The 25106-nt window shown below is 39.4% G+C and overlaps 2 protein-coding genes across 4 annotated transcripts in view; one reads left to right on the forward strand and one right to left on the reverse strand.

Moving 5' to 3' along the window:
• LOC129189262 (zinc finger protein GLIS1) overlaps window positions 1-13731 on the forward strand; it is a 120821-nt gene extending 107090 nt beyond the window's left edge. For all 3 annotated transcript variants that reach the window (XM_054790773.1, XM_054790774.1, XM_054790775.1), the window contains 3 exons: window positions 8794-8927; window positions 12555-12716; window positions 12784-13731. In XM_054790773.1, coding sequence (XP_054646748.1) covers window positions 8794-8927; window positions 12555-12716; window positions 12784-12923 — 436 coding nt within the window. In that variant the 3' untranslated portion in view covers window positions 12924-13731. The remainder of the gene's footprint in view (window positions 1-8793; window positions 8928-12554; window positions 12717-12783) is intronic.
• Window positions 13732-15967: 2236 nt separating this feature from the next.
• mutyh (mutY DNA glycosylase) lies at window positions 15968-22202 on the reverse strand. The gene is made up of 15 exons (XM_054789541.1): window positions 22006-22202; window positions 21771-21901; window positions 20415-20454; window positions 20234-20307; window positions 20100-20141; window positions 19946-20017; window positions 19752-19865; window positions 19582-19679; window positions 19252-19396; window positions 19097-19184; window positions 18850-19032; window positions 18618-18763; window positions 16775-16918; window positions 16650-16700; window positions 15968-16572 (listed from the first exon to the last, which is right to left on the reverse strand). Exons 1-15 carry the CDS (start codon window positions 22103-22105, stop codon window positions 16438-16440), a joined length of 1563 nt encoding a protein of 520 aa, XP_054645516.1. The 5' UTR covers window positions 22106-22202; the 3' UTR covers window positions 15968-16437.
• Between the last annotated feature and the right edge of the window lie 2904 nt (window positions 22203-25106).

Raw genomic sequence — 25106 nt, forward strand, 5'->3', positions numbered from 1 at the left:
GCACATACGCATCCGCCGTTTGACGACCCTGCACCACCTGAAGCTCCAGTGTTCCACTGAATGAAAAAGCACCCCAGTCCATGATGGACCCTCCTCCACTGTGCCAGGTAGAAAACATCTCAGGTGGGATCTCTTTGTCATGCCAGCAACGTTGGAAGCCATCTGGACTGTCAAGGTTACATTTTTTCTCATCAGAGAATAAAACTTTTTTCCACCTTTCAATGTCCCATGTTTGACGCTCCCTGGCAAAGTCTAAACGGGCAGTTTCATGGCGTTGAAGGAGCTATGTCTTTGAATTTGTTTTCGTTTTTTTAAACCCTTTTCCCGCAGATGCCGTCTGATGGTTGTTGCGCTGCAGTCAGCACCAGTAAGGGCCTTAATGTGGGTGGAAGACCACCCTGTGTCTTGATGGACAGCCAATTGGATCCACCGGCTCAGCGCGGGTGTGATTTTTTTGGCGTCTACCACTTGACTTTTTTGTTCCATAATGCTCAGGATCTTTAAAAAAAAATTGAATGACAGATTTACTGCTCCCAACCTCAGCAGCAATGGCACGCTGCGAGAGGCCTTGCTTATGCAGCTTGACAATCCGTCCACATTCAAAAAGAGAAAGCTTCTTAGCTTTAGCCATCAGGAGGGCATGACAGTGTGAATGCCTGACAGAAAATGAAAATATTGAGCAGATTTTGGCTTTTATAGACTGTGGCCTTAAACTTTTGATCAGCTGATAAACAACCTATTTCATTTTTTTTTTTGTTGTTTAAATTACAAGCTCCAAATGCTTTTTGTCTCACTCCCCCTTCTTGTTTTTGCATATTGTAGCTCTACTTAAAACCTCATTAAGATCCAAATGTGCAAAATGCAAATTCTAGCAATTTTTCAACTGGTCTTAAGATTTTGATCAGGAGTATATATACACACATATATACAGTACATATAGATACACATACACCGATGATATTATGGGAGTAAAGTAAAAATATTATGGGAATAAATTCATACTATTAGAGGAACATTTATGAAGATTATTTAAGAATAAACTTGAAATATTTGCAAAATAAAAAATGGAAAACAAGAGCAAAGACTGAAGTTGATGCTAATAATAGGCTTTTTCACCTATAATATCACAAAGCTGAGATGTTTAAAATGTATATACTGTATATATATATGTGTATATATATACCTATAACTTAGGATATCTACATGTGTTGCTTTACCAAATATCAAATACCAAATATCTGGAAAACATTTAGACACCCCTGTATTAGATGTTCATCTTTGCTTTCCTGAGGTGACGACAACATCAACAATTTCCAAATTTCCAGGCGTCATCAAATCAAGACCCAAAGACACACAGTATCAGTTGATTATAAAAGGACCGAAGGTGGGGTGAGCAGTGACGTTGAGTGGCAGGGGGGGCATGAAACGTCTACTTACATTTACTGAAAGGCTGAAGCCTACAGCCGTCTGCCAAAGTCAACATGAGTGGTGCACTTGTTTTTCCCAAACGGCTTACTAGGGACATTAAACATTTTGACAAAAAATGATCAAGCTAAGCTGCCCCTGGTGTGGCAGCCTCTGACCTCATAGCTTAAATGTGTTTACCCTGGCTCAAACGGCCCATTTAGAGTCGTACTTTGTGTTACTTTTCTCCGGCTAATATTAAAATATGCCAGTTTAAATACATTTGCAGATGGCTTAGCGAGCGGCAGCATGTGCGGGGGCCTCTCTTACATAGACGGCTGTTGGACCGTGGCTACCGAGCGCGGACACGTATGGTAAATGTTGTCATTCACTGCCGGGGCTATATGTGCTTCTATAGTCGCAGAGGGAAGCGCCTACTGGGCTTTACTTGCATATTGATATTAGAGCCCCTCAGCAAATATTAGCATGATACCACCGGAATGATTGACGCAAGCTAATTGAATTAGAGTGGCAAGCTTCAGTACATTAGGAGTTCCTGCTGTGAAGGGGCACCTTCATGGCTGTCTCTTTTCCACCCCATTATCGTTTTAGACTTGAACATTTTTACAGCGGTCACCTGAATACTAACTCTTTTTTTTTTTTAAATACAGTAGAACCTCACCCTCCAGTTAGTTCTCATTGAAAAATGTTTAATTAACTAACATTTTCACATGCTAAATGTTCACACAAATTAACCCTGAATGAAAATGTACAACTGCAGTCGTTTCTCGCTATATCGCGGTTCGAATATCGATCCCTCACTACATCACGTTTTAAAAAAAAATAATAATAATTAATGAATTAATTATCACTGTTTCGTGTTTGACTATGTCATATTATTTAAAAAAAAAATTTGAATGACAAGTTATATGTACTATTGTGGTCACTAGGCATCAATAATGTTATGAGACATGATGTTAGGTTACGTTACCTTTTTACACTGCATGGAGACTGGCTACTGAGCCACCAGAGCCAAGCCGACATGCCATGGTTGAGTTTGAATGAAAAAAAGAATCTCCTCTCATTCTGTGTGGAAGTGGTAAGTTTTTGGCTTCTTCGTCCTTAACACTTTCTTAAGTTAAGAATAAGTAAATTGGAGAGGCTAACTAGTTAGCTCTCTAGGTTGCAGTGATCGTGTAGCCTGCGCAATGTGATATGAAAAAAAATAATGGGAGTGTAAAAGTGACTATTGGGGTGTTATTTCATGTCTACTGGGCTCTAATAATGTTAAAACCCGTATTTAGAAAGTCAAAAGCAGGTACTCCATGCTCTAACTATGAAACGAAACCCTACTTTGTGGAAATTTGCTTATAGCGGTTGGGTCTGGAACCAATTAACCGCAATAAACGAGGGGCAACCCTATTTTCATGCAGTTTAATTTGTAATTGTGAAAAATATGGACTTTTTTTGTACAATCTGTTTGTGTTCTTATATTTTTTGGTCTCAAAAAATTTTATTTGGAGCGACCTGCATACACTCTCTTTTATTGTAAAGCATCAAAACACAAAACACTTCACTGAAGACACAAAAAAAAACAAACAGTTATTTTTAGGACATCTCTCCTGACGCCTTGCAAGTTTTGGGACGTATTTTTTCTAAAATTTAGATTACATTTTTAATTTTGCTACCCTAGTAAAATTCTACTTTAGGGGCGCCACTGATCATTTTATTATACATCAAAGTGTGTACAGATACACATAACAGACATAACTTTCAACAATAAAGTTAGCACAACATGAAAGGTGTCCTGGCTGGTCCACCTATATTAAAAGTTTGTGCATATGGATTTTTTTTTCTAAAGTTCTTTGTATTGTTCTGATTCATGGTTCATATTATTTTAAGAATATGCTACAGGCCAATAAAATTGCCCCCTGGGCCAGACTTTGGACACCCATATCTTAGACTAATAAAATAGATGATTAATGGTTGTCTTGGCAATGACTAATAAACTATTCTCCTTGTTATAGCCAGCGTGAAGCTGTTGTTTTAAAGTATAATTATTACATATTGTTGCTTTAACAGTCTTCTGTGTGCACATTTTTAGTAAATTCCTGTAAGACAGCTGGTGATTAAGAGTGGATCCTCGTTGTTTATTGCAGTGATTTTTTGCAGGACTCACAGTTTTTAAAGCCCTCCTACAAAAAAGAACATTTCTTGGAAGCCTGAAGGGCTGGCATAGCTTTAGCTCAGATTTAGCCAGGATGCTGTGTTCTGTCTCTCGAACGGAGCTTCAGCTCGCTAACCAGAACCAGAAGTGTTCCCACCGATCCGAGCCAAAGAAGCCCCCCCCCAAGTCATCCATCAGAGGGAATTAATGGTGGTAGTGTAAAAGGAGGGTGTTGGTTGGAGAACATTGTGTCTGTGGAGTTTGAATACTTGCTCCCAAGTGGGACAACAAGTGGCAGGTGAAGGGAAAATGATTAATGGTCACTTCGTCTTTAATAACACTTCTGGACACCAGATTGACTCCACTGCCATTTAATCGATAGTCAAAGTCCGTTTTTGTTCCAATACGTCTTCCAATGACAAGTGTAATCCTAAACAACACAAAAAATGTGAAATTCAAAATAGAAACAGAACCACACATCAACAGAATTACACGGATTATTTTTTATTCTGGTTACATAACACTTGTCGCTAGGCAGAATTTATTTCCACATATAAGTCCATTAAAAAAATTGACCAAATTGCGAGCCACACACACTATATGCTGTTTAGCACCATATGTATTAAATGTAAAAGAAGAAATGCATAGCCATAGAAAACCACAATCTATCCCACGGGGCATTCTGTCATTGTTTCAGTTGCTACTGAATGTTTACATACCATAACAGCAGCTCTTCAATAATAAGGTCCACCCATACGAAACAGTGACTATAGACCAGTTGTATCCAGACTTTTTCCAACGAGGGCCACATACAGAAAAATTGGTAGTATTTTGATGTTATTCATTAGGGGTGTCGTGAAATCTTGCAAGACTATAACGTGACAAGATTTCTTGTTAAAAAAAAAACCTGTCTTGCGATAATTAATTAATTAATTAATCACACAATAAATGAAAATAAACTAGATCAATTTGCTGGCCTCCATATATTGCCATGTGCATGCATGTTTGTTTTTATCGTCTCCCACCTCCGAACAGGCAGGGTTCACTCTTCATAGAGCAACGGCGTTCCATAGGACAACGGTGAACAGAGTGAGACCTCTTGTCATTCATATAGTCACTTCGTCTATGTGGGGGGAAGCGGGGCCGCTAGCATACACACACACAGCAAAAGAGTGACGATTTGTGAGGAGCAATGCAAGGTAAAGTAGTAGAAGTTAGGAAGGGAAAAAATGCTTGCAAAGCCAATTGCCACAGCCCCCGTGTGGGAATATTATAAATGACCAAGGTGAACCCATCAACACGAACGAGCCGGTATGCCAAATTTATTCGAAAGTGGTAGCAACATAAAAGGCAACAAAACGAAATTGCCCACCTCAAACTTGTCCACCCGACCCATGTTTCACATTAAAAATTACACATCAAAACGCAGAGCCAGCACATAATGGTGAGTGCGGAAAATCATCACAAAATAAATAGCGCTCTTTAATACAGTTGAAAAGCCAGCGTTTCAAGACATGATGTAAACATCAGTACAAATTGCCTGTGAGAAAATACATGTCACAAACGGCAATTCCACAACTTTACAGAGTGAAAGATGACATTAAAGGAAATACTGTTTTACTATAATATACAGGTATTGTTAGATATTATTATTATTATATATTATCATAACATAAGTGGTTTATTTGGTCTTAAAAAATGTTGACAATTATATTGTTTAGCTTCAATTTGTAGGACAATAAAGATTTCAAAACACACCTCCACTGTTTTGTTTGTCCTGTCAGATTTTTATCATTGTACTTTTCTTTAAATTAATGTTAAAATCTCGTCCCGTCTCGCTCTCGTGGACCTAATCTTGTGCATCGTCTTCCCAAGTGAATTGACTGTCTTGTGACACCTCTATTATTCACCTTTTTGTGTATTAAAGATGGTAAAACTAATCCAATGTAGGTCAGGATCAGTAAAAAACAGCCTTCATCTCAGCTTTGTGTTATAGGTGACCAGGGCTCAATAGAAGACAAGCTGCGGGCTGCAAATGGACGCCTTTGGATATAATATATGAGTCGTAACAGGCGGGAGACTGCTTGTGTCTAGTTTAACCCCTGACACTTGCTTTCCTGTTGCAATGAAAACAATCGTCGCTCTCTGACATGTATACGTCACACCAGACACTGTCACCGACGTCCTCTAGTTATTATTCTATGCCACGTTGTTCTATTTTGCTGAATTTCTGTGTGATCGAGGCTCATGATTAGTGCTGTGTTTTGCCACCTAGCCAACAGCCCACCTTAAAATGCACTCCAAACCACCAAAGTGGTCCTGTCATTGCAGCAGAACACGAGTGGGTGGGCTTAGCTGGCTGGTACAGCAAAGTACATGATGGTCAGTGAAGATAAATGCTGATGTGGCGTATGAAAGATTCCCCTCATTCCTGCAGCCTGAGTTAGCATGCCAGCCATAGACTCGAGCAGGGCAGGGGTAAGGCAAGCAGTGGTGGGGAAAGGGGGAAGAGAAGGGCAGCTGGCAGTGATTAGCCAGCTATGATTCACTTTAGCTGCACATAAAAGCACAGCTTGTAAAAATATGAACAGTATAGCTGTTTCCTGACTTCGTGCTGACAGCAACTGAAATGAATGGCTTGATGAGTGTCAAACAACTCCTGAACCGGTTTTAAATTGTAGTCACTCCCCTCGCCTGCACAACTTAAGGCACAGTCACACTACAGTATAGGCAAACTGTGATGCTTTGGCACACATGACGCCTAAAGTCCGGTTCGTTTCACTCGTACTCAAGCGTGGTACACTTCCCTGGTCCCAGAGCGCTTGAAAGAGGTGGACCTGGGCTTGACGTGATTGCTCACACACAAGCAAATGAAGTGATGGCACATGTAAACGAGCCAAAGCACGAGTGCTGTAGGGCAGTGTGAGTGCGGCTTCTTTTTCAGCATGCTCTAGGATTAGGAAAAATACAAAAGTACAATACCAGCGAGTACCTTAACTGTTGAAAAGTAATTATGAGATGCACTTGAATGACTATTCCCTAAGAACTATGTTCCTTATTCAGGTTTACTGTGATTAATCTACAAATTGAAGATTAAGACTGCATTTTACTGTCATGAACACATTTTATACCCCCCTCTTTTTTCTCTTGAATGCAGTTGTTATTAATGGCGTTGATTATTATTTGAATAGATCAGTGTTATGCGTGAAATTAGTAGGATTGTGTACAAAAAGTAATGCACCGTAATTAGTAGAAAACATTTGGGGGGAAGCAGATCAAAATCATTATTAATGAATTCAAATATGAATAAATCCATTTCAAAACAGTATGAAATAATAGCCCCATGTTGGTGGAGTATGTTACAGCAGGACCGCGCGGTGATGCTCTTGTAAAATAATCTTACGTAACATTGTGCTGAACTTTTTCTAGGATTTCCCACTAAATCCTCCTGAGATTATGGTGCACCATTACTTTTATTATGATTGAAATCTTTGCGTTAGATGACCTTTGAAAAAAGTCCACTGAATTTCATGAGGGTTTTGCAGAAATTTATGATGCATCAGGGGCACAAGAGGGCGTACCAGAAATTCAAAAAATATGATCTCAGCTTATCGAGGCAATAAAAAAAAAAGCCTCAAAGATGCGTTTTATGTCATTCCTGCATGTTTCAGGCATAAATAAACCCTAACACTGTATGTTTCTACTCACCGAAATGTAGAATAAATCAAGAATTGGCAGCAGCGCTTGACAGCTTTACGCTCTTTTCCTTAAACGTCACTGACTTAACCAGCATCTCTGCCAGCTAGTCTGTCACGCATGCGGCAGTAGGTCACAGAGGAGGTCCAAGCCAGGGTGGCGCGCAGCAGGGGCACCTAAGGGCCCTTCTCGGCCGTGTCCTGCAGTGCTCTGTCATCGCGTTCATTTAGTGCTCTGTAAACCCATGTGCTTCTTCAGCAAATAGTAGCACAGCGGCGGCAGTTTATGCGCTGCATTCCTCATCTGCACTGCATGAAAGCACGCTAAGTAGCTGTTGAATATGTCGGGAGGTGACTTGCCAGCTTAATTTTAGGTGGTTATATAGGTGGTTATATAGGTTATCAAGATTTGGACGGGCGCTGCTCTTTCCTGATGTTAAACAACATAACTTTTCTTCTTAAATACAAATAAGCCGGTTTTACATTGCTCTGAGGTCATATATTTATTCATATTCCCTATGCGGTAAATACTTTACGGCCATGGCTTGGATAAACACAAATACGTGTATTTTTAATGACAACATGCATGTTCAATGCTCATGATGGAGTGCAGACTTGGTGTCGCATGTGGCTGAAAGCTTCTGCACAAGCTCACCTGAACGCATGGAGGGGCATTTGTGTATTTCTGTGGGTGGTTCGCCACATCTGACACCAGCTGGTGGGATTTTGCTCGGAACCAAATGTCAGACTGCTTGGTGCTGCAGGAAGGTCTAACTAACTGTAAGAAAAAACACTGGAATAGTCTATCACTCTGCCAAAAAATATTGGCATTAACAGCTGTGGCTGTAGGCAACCTGCTGATGGAGGTTTTGTTACCTCCACAAGATGGAAGTAGCTACATGCAGCAGCTTTATTTACCACTGCATGCACTTTAAAATGTTGGTTGCGCTGTTCCTCAGCTGTTTGTATGAAACGTTGCATGTTGCCATTCGGTTGTTTACAGTGAACACATCAGCAGTTTTAATGCCCGCTGGCTGAGCAGTTTACTCTTTAAAGCAAATACAGCATTGGTTCTGTTGCTGCTGTGTTGTGCAATATATTGTTAATAAATTAACTGCTCTCAAAGAAAGCGTTTTCCTTTCCACTTTCTCATGCATTCCAAATCATTATTAAGGTAAAAACATGAACTTGTTATATATACAATAATGACTTTTCAAATTTCAGAAATAATAGCTTCTCTCCAATTATTGCCTGCTTCCAATGAATGCCCCACCTACAATTAGAGCAATCATGAAAGATTAGGGAAGTAGCAGTAATACAGCGCTGTATAAGGAAGTGATGGCACACGTAAACAAGCCAAAAGCCTGAATACTGGAGAGCAGTGTGTCGAGCATATCCTTCCTTCAGAGTTTGTCAGACCACGTGGTTAATTAATTAACCGACCGGCATGGAGGTCTGTAATCTCGTCATCCCGAAAGGACTCAATGAGTGATAGATTGATATCTTGAATCTCTGTGTGTCCTCCAGCGTGTCAGGTCCCCTCCTGTCTCCAGGGATGAAGGGAACAGGGACTCCTCCTCCACCTCCACTGGAGAAGCATCATGTCCAAAATCAGCATAAGCCCTACGCTCACTATCACCACCATCAGGCTCCCAGCAACGGTAAGACTGAAAACTGAAAATGATGAAGAGAGTGACAGGCCATGCAGGAGCACAATAACGCACTGTTGTGATTGACACAGTCAGCAAAGTATTTTATCTTACCAAATCCTGTTTTTTTCATGTAAATTGCTTTGCAACTGGCAAAAAAACTTTTCAAAAATATGGTATTGACCCAAACCCTGCATATAAGACGACCTGTCTTTTTCAGTAGATTTCTAGCTGCTCGACAGTTGTTTGATGATTCTGTTTCATCGCTCACCGTTATCTTAAAATGACCATCAGAACTCATCTAGTGTTGTTTTCTAACTGCCACTGCATAAAAACAACTGTATCTGGCACTGCATACAGCCACATCCTTCTCACATATTTGGGCATAAGTGGGGGTATTTATGCATATCTCTGCTGTAATGCATACAATCGTATACCACTGTACCGTATACATACCATCTTTGGGGCTGGCAGAGGTGTGGAACTATTCACACCTTGGGCTTCATGGGGGGTAGGTTGCCATGGAGAATAATTCCCTGGTTCCTTCCAAGGGAACATTAGCATTTCACACTTTGGGCAACACTTTTACTCTGGACTGGTAGTTTTGGCGCACTGGTCCCACTGGTATTGGTCAAATAAGTAGGGAGGGGCTTATATTATGTGCATGTTTTAAGCTTATTATAATTTTAATTTATATTTTGTATGATTTAATATAGGGTAAGCGGCATAGAAAATGGATGGATGATTTAATGTACTTGTAATTTATTGATATTATGGTTAAGGGCCGCACGGTGGTCTAGTGGTTAGCACGTTGGCCACACAGTCACAGTCTGGAGATTGGGAAGACCTGGGTTCGATTCTCCCCTGCGGCATTTCTGTGTGGAGTTTGCATGTTCTCCGGGTACTCCGGTTTCCTCCCACATTCCAAAAACATGCATGTTAGGTTAATTGGTGACTCTAAATTGTCCATAGGTATGAATGTGAGTGTGAATGGTTGTTTGTCTGTATGTGCCCTGCCATTGGCTGGTGACCAGTCCAGGGTGTACCCCGCCTCTCGCCCGAAGTCAGCTGAGATAGGCTGACCCTAAACAGGAGAAGCGGCATAGAAAATGGATGGGTGGATAGTTATATTATGATTGACATTGTCATTTCCAACATTACAAATAAAGCTGACACACTATCACGGCAAAAATATTTATTTTCTGCTTACAGGTCACTAGTGCGATGCAAAGTGTATAAAAACATGCATGAATAAAAGTAGAATAAAACAGCACTTTGAGGACCTTGAAAGATAGAAAGCGCTGCCCAAGTGGAAGCTTATTAAAATGTACACATTTACATATCGTTGAAGGCATCTAGTGCAACTCTTTGGTGATGACATGCAACATATTTTTGGTCCCCTTCAAGTCGTTGCAGCACCCCGCACAGTGCTGTTAATTCGCTACTACGATGTGGAGGTCAGATGACCCACACAGGCTTTCCATCCAAGATGGCGTTCACCTCCTCTAACATAAGCTCAGTTGCAGCTCTTTCCTTGCAGCCTCTTGAGTTCTATGGACACCATGCCTTGCTTTGTACAGCTGCAATAGCACAGAAAAAAACAGAAGTGTGAACACTGAACACATTAGATTGGGGAGACCCAAAAAAAACATGGAGAGATACACTTACTCTTCTCATCCTTTGTTTCTTGTTTCCTTTCTTCCTGCGCTCTCCTTTCTTCAAGGCTGTCCTCCTAGCTCTTGAAACTTCGTTGAACATTTTCAGAATATGTTTTGCATTAGGCTATGTAGGCTAATGCAGTTAATAATACAAAATAATAATAAAAATATTTAAATAATAATAAAAAAGAATAAGCTCAAGATATAAGGAAGAACACATGTTAACTCCAGGTTTGTTTTAGGTTGCACAGGACAAGGACAATGTAACTCACCCACTATGGTCTCCCTGTTACCCTTGTTTCCCTTTTCTGGTCGTTCTAACGAGAGAAAATGAGTTAGTATGAGCCAGCTAACAATGCACGTCATGGGAGGTATCTATTTTGATGCTAAAGCCCTAACAAAAGCCCTAAAAAAAAAGTCAACAGAATTTCATTTACATAACTGGCCTGTATATTAACCAAGCTACAGCGATATTGTTATTGTAGCAGCTAACACGAAAAATATTTATCGTAGTAACACGACACCTCGCTAGCCGCTAGTTTCAACGTCACTCAGAACGCCTTGAGCCACAGCAACGGGACAGACGGAAGAGTGGATACTACTGGCTCTCAATTTCACTACAAAGACTCAACAAAATGCTCGTTTGCTGTCATCATTTTTTACCTTAGGGCTGGAGCACAGGTCTTATACGGGAAGACACAGCCCTCCCAATGACAGTGGACATTGTAAGTGTCATGACTGTTTCTATGCTGCTGTGGTTGACGGAAGTAGCGTTAGCTCCTATGGGCTATGTCTAATCAATGCACCTAGGAAAGAAGTTTTGGTAATGTTTTAAATCATCAAAATGCGGCAAGATACTCGTATTACATGTTATCATCAATGTACCAATGCATGATCACAGCATGTATATAAAACAATAAAACGTTGTTAAAGGGTTTTTTTAGAGGGCTTTATAGTTGGAATAGGTACCTCTCGTTAGAAGACACAAAAAAGGGAAAGAAATATGTGTTCATGTTTCACATAAGGATTGTGGATGATGGGCAGAATTCCAAAAAAAACATGCAGCTGTCCTTTAAGGCACTGGTTTGTGTGAGTGAGAGGAAGAAAAGCTCTGACTCTGGTGCCACCTGCTGGCTTGCACATATAAGCCTGTAAACACAAATATAAGATGCTTATATTGTTCGGCCTTTTTTCTGGGGAAAAAAAACACCTTTTAATACCGTCTTATATTCGGTTCAATACAGTATTATTGTTCCTTTGAGCTTTTCCTATGATACGTACACGTATTATATCAGAAACAACTGGAGGGTGTCCCATTTGTTCTTCTGCCAGTTTGCAGGTGTTTGTCATTGTTGTGATTGCAGTTTGCGATGTTGTCGAACTGCCCTGAGAACTAATATTTTGACTACATTATTTTGCTACATGAGAAACCCAAACATGAGAAACAGCTGTCATGATGATGAGGTGCACAAAGTACAACCACAATAATAAACATAATAATAGTCATTAGTGAATAATGTGTTGATTTTTTGATCCTGCTTCTTTGTATTGGATTTCCATGCAGGTGTACCTAGTGTAGCTTTATTGCTATCTGCACGATTGCTGAAGATCCGACCCGCATGCACATGCCGGAAACCTTTCCCCCTGCTGGATTATCCAACAAAACAGTGGTTCCTGTGTTCAGCTGTCTGAGAGAACATGGCGAGCTCGGCTGTCACTGCCTTCATGCTTTAAACACTGTTTTTCTCTGTGGAGATCAACACATGCACTCTCACCACCAATGTGGTCACACATCCAGGAAAGGTTCCCGTTATTGTGACTCCTGTGGTTAAATCGGAGTGAAAACAGAGACAATGGCGACCAACTTAGTAACTTAAGTTCTTACAAAAGTGTCTTACAATAGTGGCTGAGTCTAGATATAGTGATGGCCTTGGAAACGCTGCTCTATCAAGTCTGGCTTCTATTTTACTCCTTGTCCCAGAATTCCAAGGCAGCTTTCAGAGCTGCTTCCACTTCACGGACTCCTACCGGATGGAGCAGACGGTCAGTGGCGTCCACGCATCCCCAGGAGATTCTCACGCCTACACTTCCCACCAGCACAATGGCTTCCACATGTCCTCCAGCAACTCTCTGGGCTCTGCAGGTCTCTGCCATCCTGTGCAAATGCTTCCATGATGGCAGACGTTCACTCTGCATGTATCCTCCTCCAGGCTTCAGCTTGACTCAGGAGCTGCAAGGAGGCACAGAGGTGTGCCAGTTCTCCTCCAGCCCAGATGAGGGCGTCTTCTTCCAGGTGGGAAGCTTCGAACGCGGCCTGAGCCACATCCCGTCAGTGTACACGGAGTCGTAGACCATCGACACAACAAACAAAAACACTGGAGCCCACTCTGCCGTCCATCTACTTCCACTCCACATCCATCCCTTCTCATAATCCACCTATTTTAAGAAACATACAATACAGTATTTAAATCATGTGACTTCTCCCAGCCAATCAGTGAAGAAAGGCAATAATAATAATAACAATGAAATAATAAAAAGCAATTAAATAAAAAAATATACTATACTGGTATATCAACATTAAAATATATATTAATAATTATGAAAATAAATTACCAGAATTAAATTCAAAATGATAAAAATTTGTTACATTTATTTTAATGTAATACAACACTTTTGTGATGTTAAAATATTTTATAACCCGGTAAAAGGTTAATAAAAAGTCAACAGCAAAAAAAAATGAAACAATTCATCAGTTTCCCATGAAGGCATTTAATACTACAGTTATTGCATCTAAATCATCAGTTTTACTGGCGCCATGGAAACAATAATTAGACTTTGTCTTGCTACCATGTGAACACTTCCATTCTACCCATGCATTAGAAAAATAACCCTATTGTATTTTATTGGTTTTTAGACTGAACCATTGAGAGACACATGTATCATGTTGCTGTGCTGGTTGTTTTTAATAATATTGTCTGCATTCTTGTATTTTTGTTGTGTGGCTTTTTCTTTGGAAGGGTTGGGGTCATCTGCATCTCTTCTGCAGTAATGCAAAGAAAGCAACCAGTCAATCAGCTTTTAATATTGTATGTATAAAATGTACAGTTTGTTTACACACATTTGATTGTTGAATGCAATTTCTCCATTCAATAAATAAATGCCTGAATGAACATGTAATCACTAGTGTATATGTACTGTATGTAGAAACAATCATTTCTGCAGAGACTATATGCCCTCTAGTGGACGTTGGTGAGTGTTGCACACAACTTCAGCATCTCTTCCTGAGTATTTTGCTTGTTTGTCAACTTTTTACTTGTGCTTCCTCTCATCCAGGTAGCAGCGGTTGTAGAAGTTACTGAAGAGGGCAGTGAGGATGAGGGAGCACACAAACACCGAAGCGTTTATGGCGTCCGGGTCGTCACACTCGGTGAACAGGTTGTAGGTGGTGTGCAGGAGAACCAGCAGGAACTGCAGCTGAGGAGCACATGTTTGTATTACATGTTGTTTTTACTAACTGTGCATCTCTTCTTAGCAGCTGCAGGGAGGTGACGTATGGCTTTACCACCGGTAGGCTACTTGTGCATGCCGGGGAAAGACTACATGATTGTGTGCACCAGAGAGTTGATCAGACCGATGAAGAAGGCTGCAACATTACCAAGTGAGTACTTAGTAGGGTGACATCATGCAATACTACATAGATTATATACATATACTACATAGATTATATATTTAATTAGATTTCATTGAATTTAATTGAACAATTGTGCTCTGAAATTGTGCTTCCAGTACTGTATTCAGTATACAGTATAGTAATAACAGCAGCACAACATCCATCCATCCACTTTCTATGCCGCTATCCTAATTAGGGTCACGGGGGTATGCTGGAGTAGGCTCCAGTCCCAGCTGACTTCGGGCAAGAGGCGGGAGGCGGGCTACACCCTGGACTGGTCACCAGCCAATCGCAGGCCACATATAGACCAACAACCATTCACTCTCACATTCATACCTATGGACATATTAGAGTCGCCAATGTTTTTGGAATGTGGGAGGAAACCGGAGTACCCGGAGAAAACCGACGCACGGGAGAACATGCAAACTCCACACAGAAATGCCCAACAGAGATTTGAACACAGATCTTACCGATCTCCTGACTGTATGGCCAACATGCTAACCACTGCATAATAATAATAATATAAAACATAATACTGTGATATATATACTGTATACTACTGTAATACTATTATAAACTGTACATACCATACATGCTGCAATTATAGCCAGGATATTTGTTTACCTAAACCGCAAAGAGGACGGGGCGTTAATTGGAGAGAGGCTGTTATTCCCTAAATTTGAAAACTCATGATGTATATTATAATAACTTAACTTAGGAACTTTAATCATGATTTGGATTGCATGAGAAAATGGATAGGAAAACATAGCTCACTTTGACCATGTGGTCATGTTTTAACAAGTATCTTGCAGAACAGCAGCAACTGAACCAATGTTGTAACAGTGGTAAGGAACAAACTGCTCAGCCAGCATTAATACCACTGATGAGTTCATTGGAAACAACAGTACTGCACGTGTAGCACGCATGAGCGTCACACCAACAGCTCAGTAGAAATGTTAGCACAAGGGTATCCAAAGTGTGGCCCGGGGTCCAATTGTGGCCTTCTGCATGTTTTTTATTGGCCCACGGCACATTGTAGAAATACAATTAAACCAAAATCAAAAAGACAAAATGTAAAGAGAAGAATCTGAAATGTTGATACTAATAACTAATAATTAAACAGATCTTTGTCTTTAAATATACATATAAACATTTTTTACAATACATAAAAATATCAAAGTGGCCCACCACATCCTTTGATTTTCAGTTTGCGGCCCACGTTGGAAAAAGTTTGGACATCACTGCTTTAGCACACGCAGAGGTAGATGAAGCTGCTGGATGCTGACCACTCATCATACAGTATTTGAAATGCAGCTACTGCCATCTTGTGGAGTTCATTTAATTAATCAGTAGGTTCCCTCCACATCTGTGTGGAGTTTGCATGTGCATTTTTCTCCGGGTACTCCGGTTTCCTCCCACATTCCAAAAATATACATGTTTATTGGCGACTCTAAATTGTCCATAGGTATGAATGTGAGTTGGTTTACAGTCCGTTCACTTGGAGGCGCTGTTTCACACCCATTGATTTTTTTTTTTGTGCAAACTGTGATTTAAATAAATATCAAACAGCCAACTAAGTTTTAAAAATGTATATATGGTTGTAAAAATAGAGTAATAAACAAGAAAAAATATATATATTTTGTATAAATTACCAAAACTTCTTATTCCCAGAAGATATCCAAAATCTATCAGCTAAAAACACAAAAAAATACATATTAATATATTTATTGTCAAGACTTTAAAATGCATACAATGACACTTGCAATATTTTCATGATCATTACCATGACAACTGTCTAGTGCAGGGGTGTCAAACTCATGCCATGGAGGTTAGAGACGCTGCAGGTTTTCTTGCCAGCCGGTCACTAAAGCAGGTGATTTTATGATCAACACCATCAATTTGAGGGAAGGAGCTCATCACTTAAAAGCACCTGCTGAAGAAACTGGTTGGAGAGAAAACCTGCAGCGTCTCGGCCCTCCAGGGCACGAGTGTGACACGTGTGGTCTAGTGGACAGCTTATAAAACATACATACTACAGTAAAAACAAATACTGCAACATCATGGCGTTTTAAAAACAAGTGACTACTACTAACATGATTTAAAGAGAGACAACCACATATAATCTAGTTTTATAAATATGTACAGTATTTCTACATTTCTAACAAATGTAGAAATTCACCATGTAGAACTTTCATCAAGGTTCCTGCGTTGTTGTCCTGAAGAAAGACGTGAGTGACATCTGTTTTTTCATACTGTTAGTCGTTTTCTTCGCGCCCCTCTGTCTCTTCTTGGCGTCTTTTTTCTCACCGCTCTTTCGCCTCTTGCCATCCTAAGTAAGATGGGGGGAAAACGTTACACAGATTTACCTACACAGATTTACCGTATGACCATTGAAATAACACTTACTGTGGACGTGTGCGCCGTCTGAAGGCCCACAGAGTCACAGAGCTTGACAATCTGAGAAGTTAAAAAGCTAATGACGTTCTTCTATTAAGTGTGCACCAGAAGAACATTTGGTGATGGAGTCAAACCTTTTTCACTCCCGTAGACACGGCGGCATCATGCAGCGCTGACCTGCTGAGCCACTGTGTATTCTCTGTCTGCGTGTCGGCATCTCTCAGACACAAAGTGTGAACAATGTATGTCTGGTGGATGTGTGAGAAGACGTGGACCACCTGTGACATGTTAGTGAACTCCCTTATTATTTATTATTTAGTTTCATGTATGCAGTGTTTTTGAGAAAAAATAATAAAGGGGATTAACTAGATTAAAATATGAATTAAATACTTAAAATGTGAGATAAATAATTACATTGTGAAATATTACTTTAAATAATTGATTTATTAATTTCATGACAGATATGTTTATTTAATGACATTTGTAGTGGCTTTTAATATCATGTTTGGAAGCAAAACTTAAATAAACATGAAGCCAATCAAAGAGAAATTAAACTAAAATGTTTTAAAAGAACAAATCCTTGAAATGGTCATAAAATAAACAATACATTCAGTTCAATATTAATATCATATTCAGTTATTCAAGATTAGATTTCACAATTTAATTAATGGGAAATGGAATAAATAATATTTTAGGTCATACTTTTCATATTTACAGTCAAACTTGTCTATAGCGGCCACTAGAGGGAGTCTGCAAAAGTGGCCGCTATAGACAGGTGGCCTCTATAGACAGGTTGGCGTCCAGTTTGAATGTTGACCAGTAGAGGAAAAAAGGGGAAAAAAATAATAATAATAATAATGTTGACCAGTAGAGGGCACTGCGGACTGCGGATAAAAGTTGTACAGCACTACTAGGCTTGTTATTATCATGGTTCATGGTTCATGGTTTTAATCCTGAACATGCATGAGTCAAACAGTAGCACATCACATAGTACAATTCACAATTTTGCATGTCCAAAAAGGAGTAGGAAGAAGCAAAGCTTATTTAATCCTACCCCTCATCAGTTTCACATCAGTTGCAATACATTTATTCACCTCTTGTTCTTCCAAGTGTACTTTGTAGGTCTACATGACAATGTAGTGCAATCATAGCCAAGGTTTTTACTTACTAAAAGGAAGCTAGAGGCTTAATAATAACTGATAACTGATAAAATACTTCAATTAAGTACAACCAAACTCAGTTTTGCTCCCGCATGCATGCTAGCATATGTTTTTTTTTTTATTATTGTAGCGTCGCTGGGAGCACGTCCTGTTCCCAGCCTAATTTGCGGTAATGTTTTGGTGCAAATGCTCTTAAAGTTACATGTTTGACCAGGAAATAGCAAGCTCAAAAGAAGACGGCTTTTTTATGTGGAACAACTGACAGTTTGTGTGGATCTTGTGAATGATTGTGACTGAGCTAGGACTCAGTAATTAAAATCTACACACGACGCCTTCATTGATTGAAAAACAAATCTTTTTCATGCATAAAGCTTCTACTTGAGTTGGTAATTTGGCTGCTATATGCAGGTCAGATATTGACCAAGGGAGACAAAATGGGTGGCTGCTGGCTGCGTTGGACAGGTGACTGCTATACACAGGGTCTATAACATGTAAATTTGCTGGGGGGGGATTTTTCAGTGGCTGCTATAGGCAGGTGGCCCTTCTATAAAGGTGGCTGCTAAGACAGGTTTGACTGTATTTAGTTTTGGCATAATTACAATCTGATGCTGTAAAAAAAAAAAAGGGAAAATACATTTTATATATCTATTTAATTTTGGCATAATTAGTTAGTCCTATGCTGTCCTAAAAAAAAAAAAAAACACCATTCTGTTTGTTTGTAATTGAAGAATGAGAATAGATTAAAAAGGAAAATGTTTCATCATGTGTCACCTGTCTCAAAGTATCATAATATTTAATAATAACATTCCACACTTACATCTCCCACATACTTGAGGGAGCTGTCAATCACTTGTACTCCCAGGAGGCTGCTGAGGTCAGCACACAGCGCCCCCTTGTGTTCCTTCTCTGACATGCCCTCCTCTAATAGACGACTGGGAAACTCCCACAGTCCTGCCAGCAAACCTGCCGACCCACAAAGTGATGTACGGTAACTTAGTGACCTGACATCATGTATTCATTCATACGCTCATTTTCAATTTATACAAAACCTTTCTTTGGTCTTTGCGTGAGCAGAAACTCCTCCTCGCCTTCTTCTCCATCTCGGGTCACTACGCAGGTCAAGGTTCGCTCCACTCTGGGGGGCTTCTTTGCCGGCTTTCTCGGGAAGTTTTGGACCCCCAGCTCCTCATCCCAAGGCTCGGACAGACACAGAGGACATATTCCATCTGTCCCTGAGGGAGACAAATAGAGAAAAGTGGACAAAACCATGAAGTAGTCCAAAGAGACATGACTTACTGCAGTCTTCTATGTCAGGAAGTACTGGAGGTTTCCCGTCTTTTTTCCCCAAAAGCTTTCTGGAGGTTTTTTCTTGTTTGACATGAACCTAAACACATAATAACATGAATTAATAATATCCAACGTCTTCCTGTTGGCCCTCATGAGAGTGTTACCTTGCGGTATGAGTGGCAGTAAGAACGCACAGGACACTGGTTGCACAGCGGAGCCTTGGGGGTGCAGATTCGAGCCCCCAGCTCCATCATGGCCTGGTTGAAGTCCCCTGGGCGCTCAGAATCTACCAACGTATTGGCTAGACCCCTAAAAGACAACAAACCAGAATGAACTCAATAAATATACAGTATCTCTACTTCAGAGCAGTCTGTGGACAGCTTGTATAGCAGTATAGATTTACTATCCACTTATCTAAATAAAGCTGGCAACACAAGTGAGTAGCATTTATAAACTATGTACAATGACTGACTATTTACTCACTCTAAACTCACCAAAGTGCCTCTGTGACTATGGGACTCGTGCAGTCTGCGCCGATGGCTCTCATGCGACACAGAACCCGAATCACGTTGCCATCCACAGCTCCTGTGACCTGGCACCGAGAGATGTCGTCATTTCCTAATGTTTAAAACAGGTTGGTTCTGACTTGCATGTGTTGGCTGACATGTCCCAGCGCAATGGAGCCGATAGCTGCAGCGGTGTAACGGCCAACTCCTGGTAGTTGTCTCAGCAAGCCGTCTACCGTGACAGGCATCTGTCCGTCAAGCTTGGACAACACCTGTACACACACACAAAAAAGAATTACAAATGACATGATAATAAATAGTAATATAGTATTTGACAACGCACATCACTGACCTTTTGGGCTCCTTCATGAAGACGTTTCCCTCTTGAATAGTAGCCAAGGCCCGCCCACATCTGATTGACCTCCTACTCATCAACAAAACCAATAAAGGAAGTCACAAATCAATAAAAAATATGATTCATATTATTAGAAGCCTTTCGTGGTCACCTCGAGTGTCGCAGCCGCAAGATCTGACACCGTGGGCCAGCGCTGGAACACACATTACACTTCATATACTTTATCATTATTATTATCATCGTCAGTATTATTATTATTATTATCATCATCATCATTACGCATACCTTCATCCATTTGTTGTAATAGTCTATCACCGTGGCAACCTGGGTTTGCTGCAGCATGATCTCGGACACCCACACTTCATATTAAACAGGAAAAATGCATGAAGACAACGGCTGCAGGATGTAAAAAAAAAAAAAAAAAAAATTTTTTTAAAAACCTGCTGCCATGAGAATGTCTACATACCTGCATATGTTCTTGTGTTGACATCAGCCTCTGTCAATGCCTAAAAAGGAGTCAGAAATTTGAAGAGAATAAAAGCTTGTTAATGTCCATATTCCTTCTGATGTACTTTTGTCTGGATGCTGACTTATGTTATTGTAGCAATGTTAGAAAACCCGTATTTTAGCAATGAAAAAAATCTGATACTGAGCGTGCGTGCGCGCTCTGTTAGGAGAGTCCGTGGGGGAATCCTTAAAAATGCAATTTTTTCCATACGATATCAGGTGTATTTTCATTCATATACATGTTAGGTAGATTACTTCTTCATCTTCAATTTCGTATCGGATTTATATTGAGTGTTGGACCACATCAAATCAAGTTACTGCTTGGAAAGTTAAGTACTACTTTGAGCCTTTCAAACTAATGGACCGGCGCTTCAGGACGAGATAAAAAGGTATATAGGATATTAATTTACTTTAATATTTATCTGCAGACGAAATGTCATTAAAATCTGCATCTGCGAATTTTTTTTTTTTTTTACCTGGAATTACTACATGTCGCGTTTGCATTGTTGTCTTATTTTCAATATGGATGCTTTGATTGTAAATATAAACGCAAATAAAATATGGATAATTTAGATATCCATCCATTTTCTATGCCTCTTAATTATGACAAAACATAACACACAAAATATAGATTTTTTTCAAATATGACGTGGATGTTTCTTGGATTTATACATTCCTGTCATCGATGTTAGCTAGGTATTTCTTGTGGTTGGTGTGGGGTGAAAACGAATACAAAGCTTGCTGCTGCACTGCAGTGCGAGGCCTACATGAAAAATATGACACTTCATTTTCTTCCCTGGACTTTCTGATTATCGAAAATGTAAATGGCTACTGTGTTGACTTTCAAAACAAATTTTCACAGCCCAAGTTATTACTGTATATACTGTATTTTGTAGTACAGTTGTACTTGCCAAGGTCCATGGGTCGATCACGGCTTTTGTCTTGACTCAATGTTAAAGCAATGGGATCAAAGGCACTAATTTCAGGCATAAAATCTGCTCTAACTTATTTAATGTTTGGGGTAGAGAAGTGAATGTGGTGTCAAATCAAAGTTCAGGTCATGCTTTATCTGATAGAGTTAATCACAGACTTGATTTTACAAACTTCAACATTTTGTAACATTGCTAGTTATTGTTATCTTAACAGTGGCAATAAAAATGAATTGAAATGTGCATGATATGGACAGAAGTGTTGGAACACGTGGCCATTACACCTACAGGACTTTCTTCTAACCCATGACTACATCATTACGAAGTGTCACCCAAACCTTCGGCGTCCTCGTTGACTACTTATTATGTGTGTGTATTGTAGTTACCAGAGTCCTCCATGGCAGTTCTCTCTTCTCCAGGTCGTACCAGCTCAGCAGGTGAGTCTGCAAGTCGGCAATGTCAGCAGGGTCACGAAAGGTGTGGTAAGTGGACAGGGATACAGTACGCATGGGCTCTTCTGTGGGTGAAAATGTGTAATTATCTGTGCTTTATTTAAACAAAACAAACGTTACTCGCATGTTAGCCTGAACTACTATCTTTATGTCAAGAGTTGTGGGTTACCGTCCTTTCCACGCGTCTTCTGCCTCTTTCGCTTCGGTTTCACGCTTTCCACTAGTTCTACGACTTCTTTCTTGACTTTACGCATTGTTAAACGTAACATACACGCCCAAAAATATGACTTTATTCCATGTCTTCTGTCTGTCTACAGCAAGAAGTTTTATTTACTACATCTGGCGCGAATTTAAAAGAAACGCCCACTATCGCCGCTCGTCCAATCAGCTGTGAAGGATCGTCTCCTCCCGTTACTTCCGGGGAGGATTTGAGATTACACGTAAGGCTAATGGTACGTTTTTTTGTTTTTTTTCAATCAACTTTATTTATGCCTTACAAATTACATTAACAATGCCTCAAACCATGTGCATTAACAAATAACAGTTGGATAACAAAAACACATAGAATAAATCATACAGAAATCGACATTCAAGAAATAAAAACGTAACAGAAAAGTGATAAATAAATAAATTTTAAAAAATAACAAAAATAACGATAATAATATTAATAATAATTAAAGTAAGATACACCAGGGGACATGAGCAATGAAAATGAAATTGAATTAAGGATATTGAAGTGGGAGCACAGATTTATAGTCTTGATAGCTTTCTTGTTATTAGCAGAGGATATTGATTTGAAGTACAGCTTCAGTTATTTCATGAAAACATAAAAAAGGGGTTTCACTTTGGCAAATTTACATTTGTGGATGTAGAATTTTGCAAGAATTAAAATGAGATTAATGAAAAAATATTCTTTGTCAGCTGGAGCATCATTCTTTACAAAGCCAAAGAGGACATTTTGCAGGAGGAGCTCAAAATCACAGCAGATATGATCTAAAATAAATCTACAAACATCTTGCCACAGTTTACGGGTATATTCACATTTCTAAAACAGATGAACAACAGTCTCAGTATGTGAGTCACAAAGAGCACATTTCAGAACTAAATCATCATACTTGAATTTGATAAAGAAGGATTTAACTGGATAACATCAGTGAATGATTTCAAATGACACTTCTTTCGCTTTGTTAACCACAAAACATTTTTGAGGAAGAGACCAGATTTTTTCCCAACACAAGTTATTAACACGACTGTTCCAGTAAGTTATTACAGGAGAAACAGAAACAATATTATATTGGAAAAGAGCACGGATTTTACTGTTGTTCTTACTACCAGATGGGTTGAAGCATATTTTACCAACTGGTGAGTCCGTTACGACAGTAAAGGGAGCATCAAGTATATTAACAGACATACTACTTTTGAACAACATGAGTACACCGGATGGAATAGCGTCAAATACGATGGCATACTGTTTGGGAGTTATAGGTATACCATAATATTGAAGAAACTCCTCATAGGAAAACAAGACACCATTGCCGTTGAATAGCTGCCTTACCCAAATAATATTAGTGTTAAACCACTCCCCAAAGAATATGGATCTGTTCTTGTAAAGTATATCCTTGTTATTCCATATAGAGTATCGGTGTGGTGAAAAATTGTGTTTGTATATCATAGACCATGCAAGCAGTGCTTGTTTATGAAAGCTGGAGAGATGAATAGGGATTTGTTCTATGTTATAGTTACACACTAAAAGGAATTTGAGACCACCAATTTTAGAGAACATATAATTGGAGATACAGTTCCATATTGAGTTAGTTTTTTTCAAGAATTGTTTGATCCAATTGATCTTAAAGGTATTATTTAGAGAAGCTAAGGCCAAGAAAGTCCCCCATTCTCATATGTGCTTATGACCACAGATTTTTTTATGTAATGCGTCTTATTTTTCCATAAAAACTTGAACAACATCTGATCTTACTGTTAATATGTAGTGAGACGGCAGTCTAGATATTCCTTCTGCTTTTGTTTTTAGCATTCTGCCTCTTAAAGACAGATCTCTTAGGAGCCAGAGATTAAACCTTTTCTGAGCTTTTTCTAGAATTGGGATCAAATTTAAAGCATTTCTAGCTTTCTGATCTTTAGTGATGGGAATTCCTAAATATATTACAGTATCTTTGCCAGGAATGTTCGCTATTGCGCGAGTAGCCGAGTCTTTTACTGCCATTAACTGTGTAGACCAGAAGCGTTAGAGAACATATTCATTATATTTAGAGCAAGAGGTATTTGAGACAAATCTTTTAAAAAGATGGTTGTGTCGTCTGCCAGTTGACTAATAATGAGTTCTCTTTCTGCTACAGTAATGCCTTTCAGAGAGCTTGATTTAATGTGGACAGCTAAAAGTTGGGTGACAGGGAGAAAAAGATAGGGGGAGATAGGACAACCTTGCCGAATTCCTCGTTTGACGTCAAAACGTGGGGTTGTGCCGGAACTCATTTTAATAGAGCAGTTACTATTTGCATATAATGTTCAAATCGCTTGGCTAAAAAACTACCTAAAACCAAATTTTTTCAAAGCACTAAAAATAAACTGGTGTTCAACAGAATCAAAGGCTTTATAGAAATCTAAAAATAGAATATAGCTGTTGTCAGAGATTAAGTCAGAATAATCTATTAAATCTAAAACCAGTCTTATATTATTAGATATGTGTCTGTTGTTCATCAAACCAGACTGTGATTCATCTATGACAGTATCCAAAACTAGCTTTAGCCTTTTGGCAAAAACAATGGCTAGCACCTTATAATCATTATTCAAAAGACAAATAGGGCGCCAGTTACCAATAAGCTCAACATCTTTTTTAGGCTTCGGAATAAGTGTGATTACTAACAGTACCTTCCAGTCACACACAAACTCCGGACATGTCAACGCTGCCAAAGCTCACGGTTTGTTATATGATCAGCATATTCACTAGTTTTAAGCACATAGACTTTGATGTTTACTTTCAACTGGAACGCATGAGGTCAGTGTTCAAAAGCTCCGACTTCCCAGTAGTCCCTGATGCATCAACAATAATGCTTTATTTGCAAGATTTATTGTATAAATAAACTGTTCATTTAGGAAACATTTGCAATTTGTTTGCCACAATTACGCAAATGGTGTAAACTTTATGCGTGGTTTGGAACATTTGACGTTTTTAATGACGTTGTTACATCACTGGAATGGTTCATGTTCCTGCATAATAGTCATGAATCAATATCCAAACATGAAATGAAAAGA

The sequence above is a fragment of the Dunckerocampus dactyliophorus genome, chromosome 10 (assembly GCF_027744805.1).
Source record: "Dunckerocampus dactyliophorus isolate RoL2022-P2 chromosome 10, RoL_Ddac_1.1, whole genome shotgun sequence".
Taxonomy (NCBI): Eukaryota; Metazoa; Chordata; class Actinopteri; order Syngnathiformes; family Syngnathidae; genus Dunckerocampus; species Dunckerocampus dactyliophorus.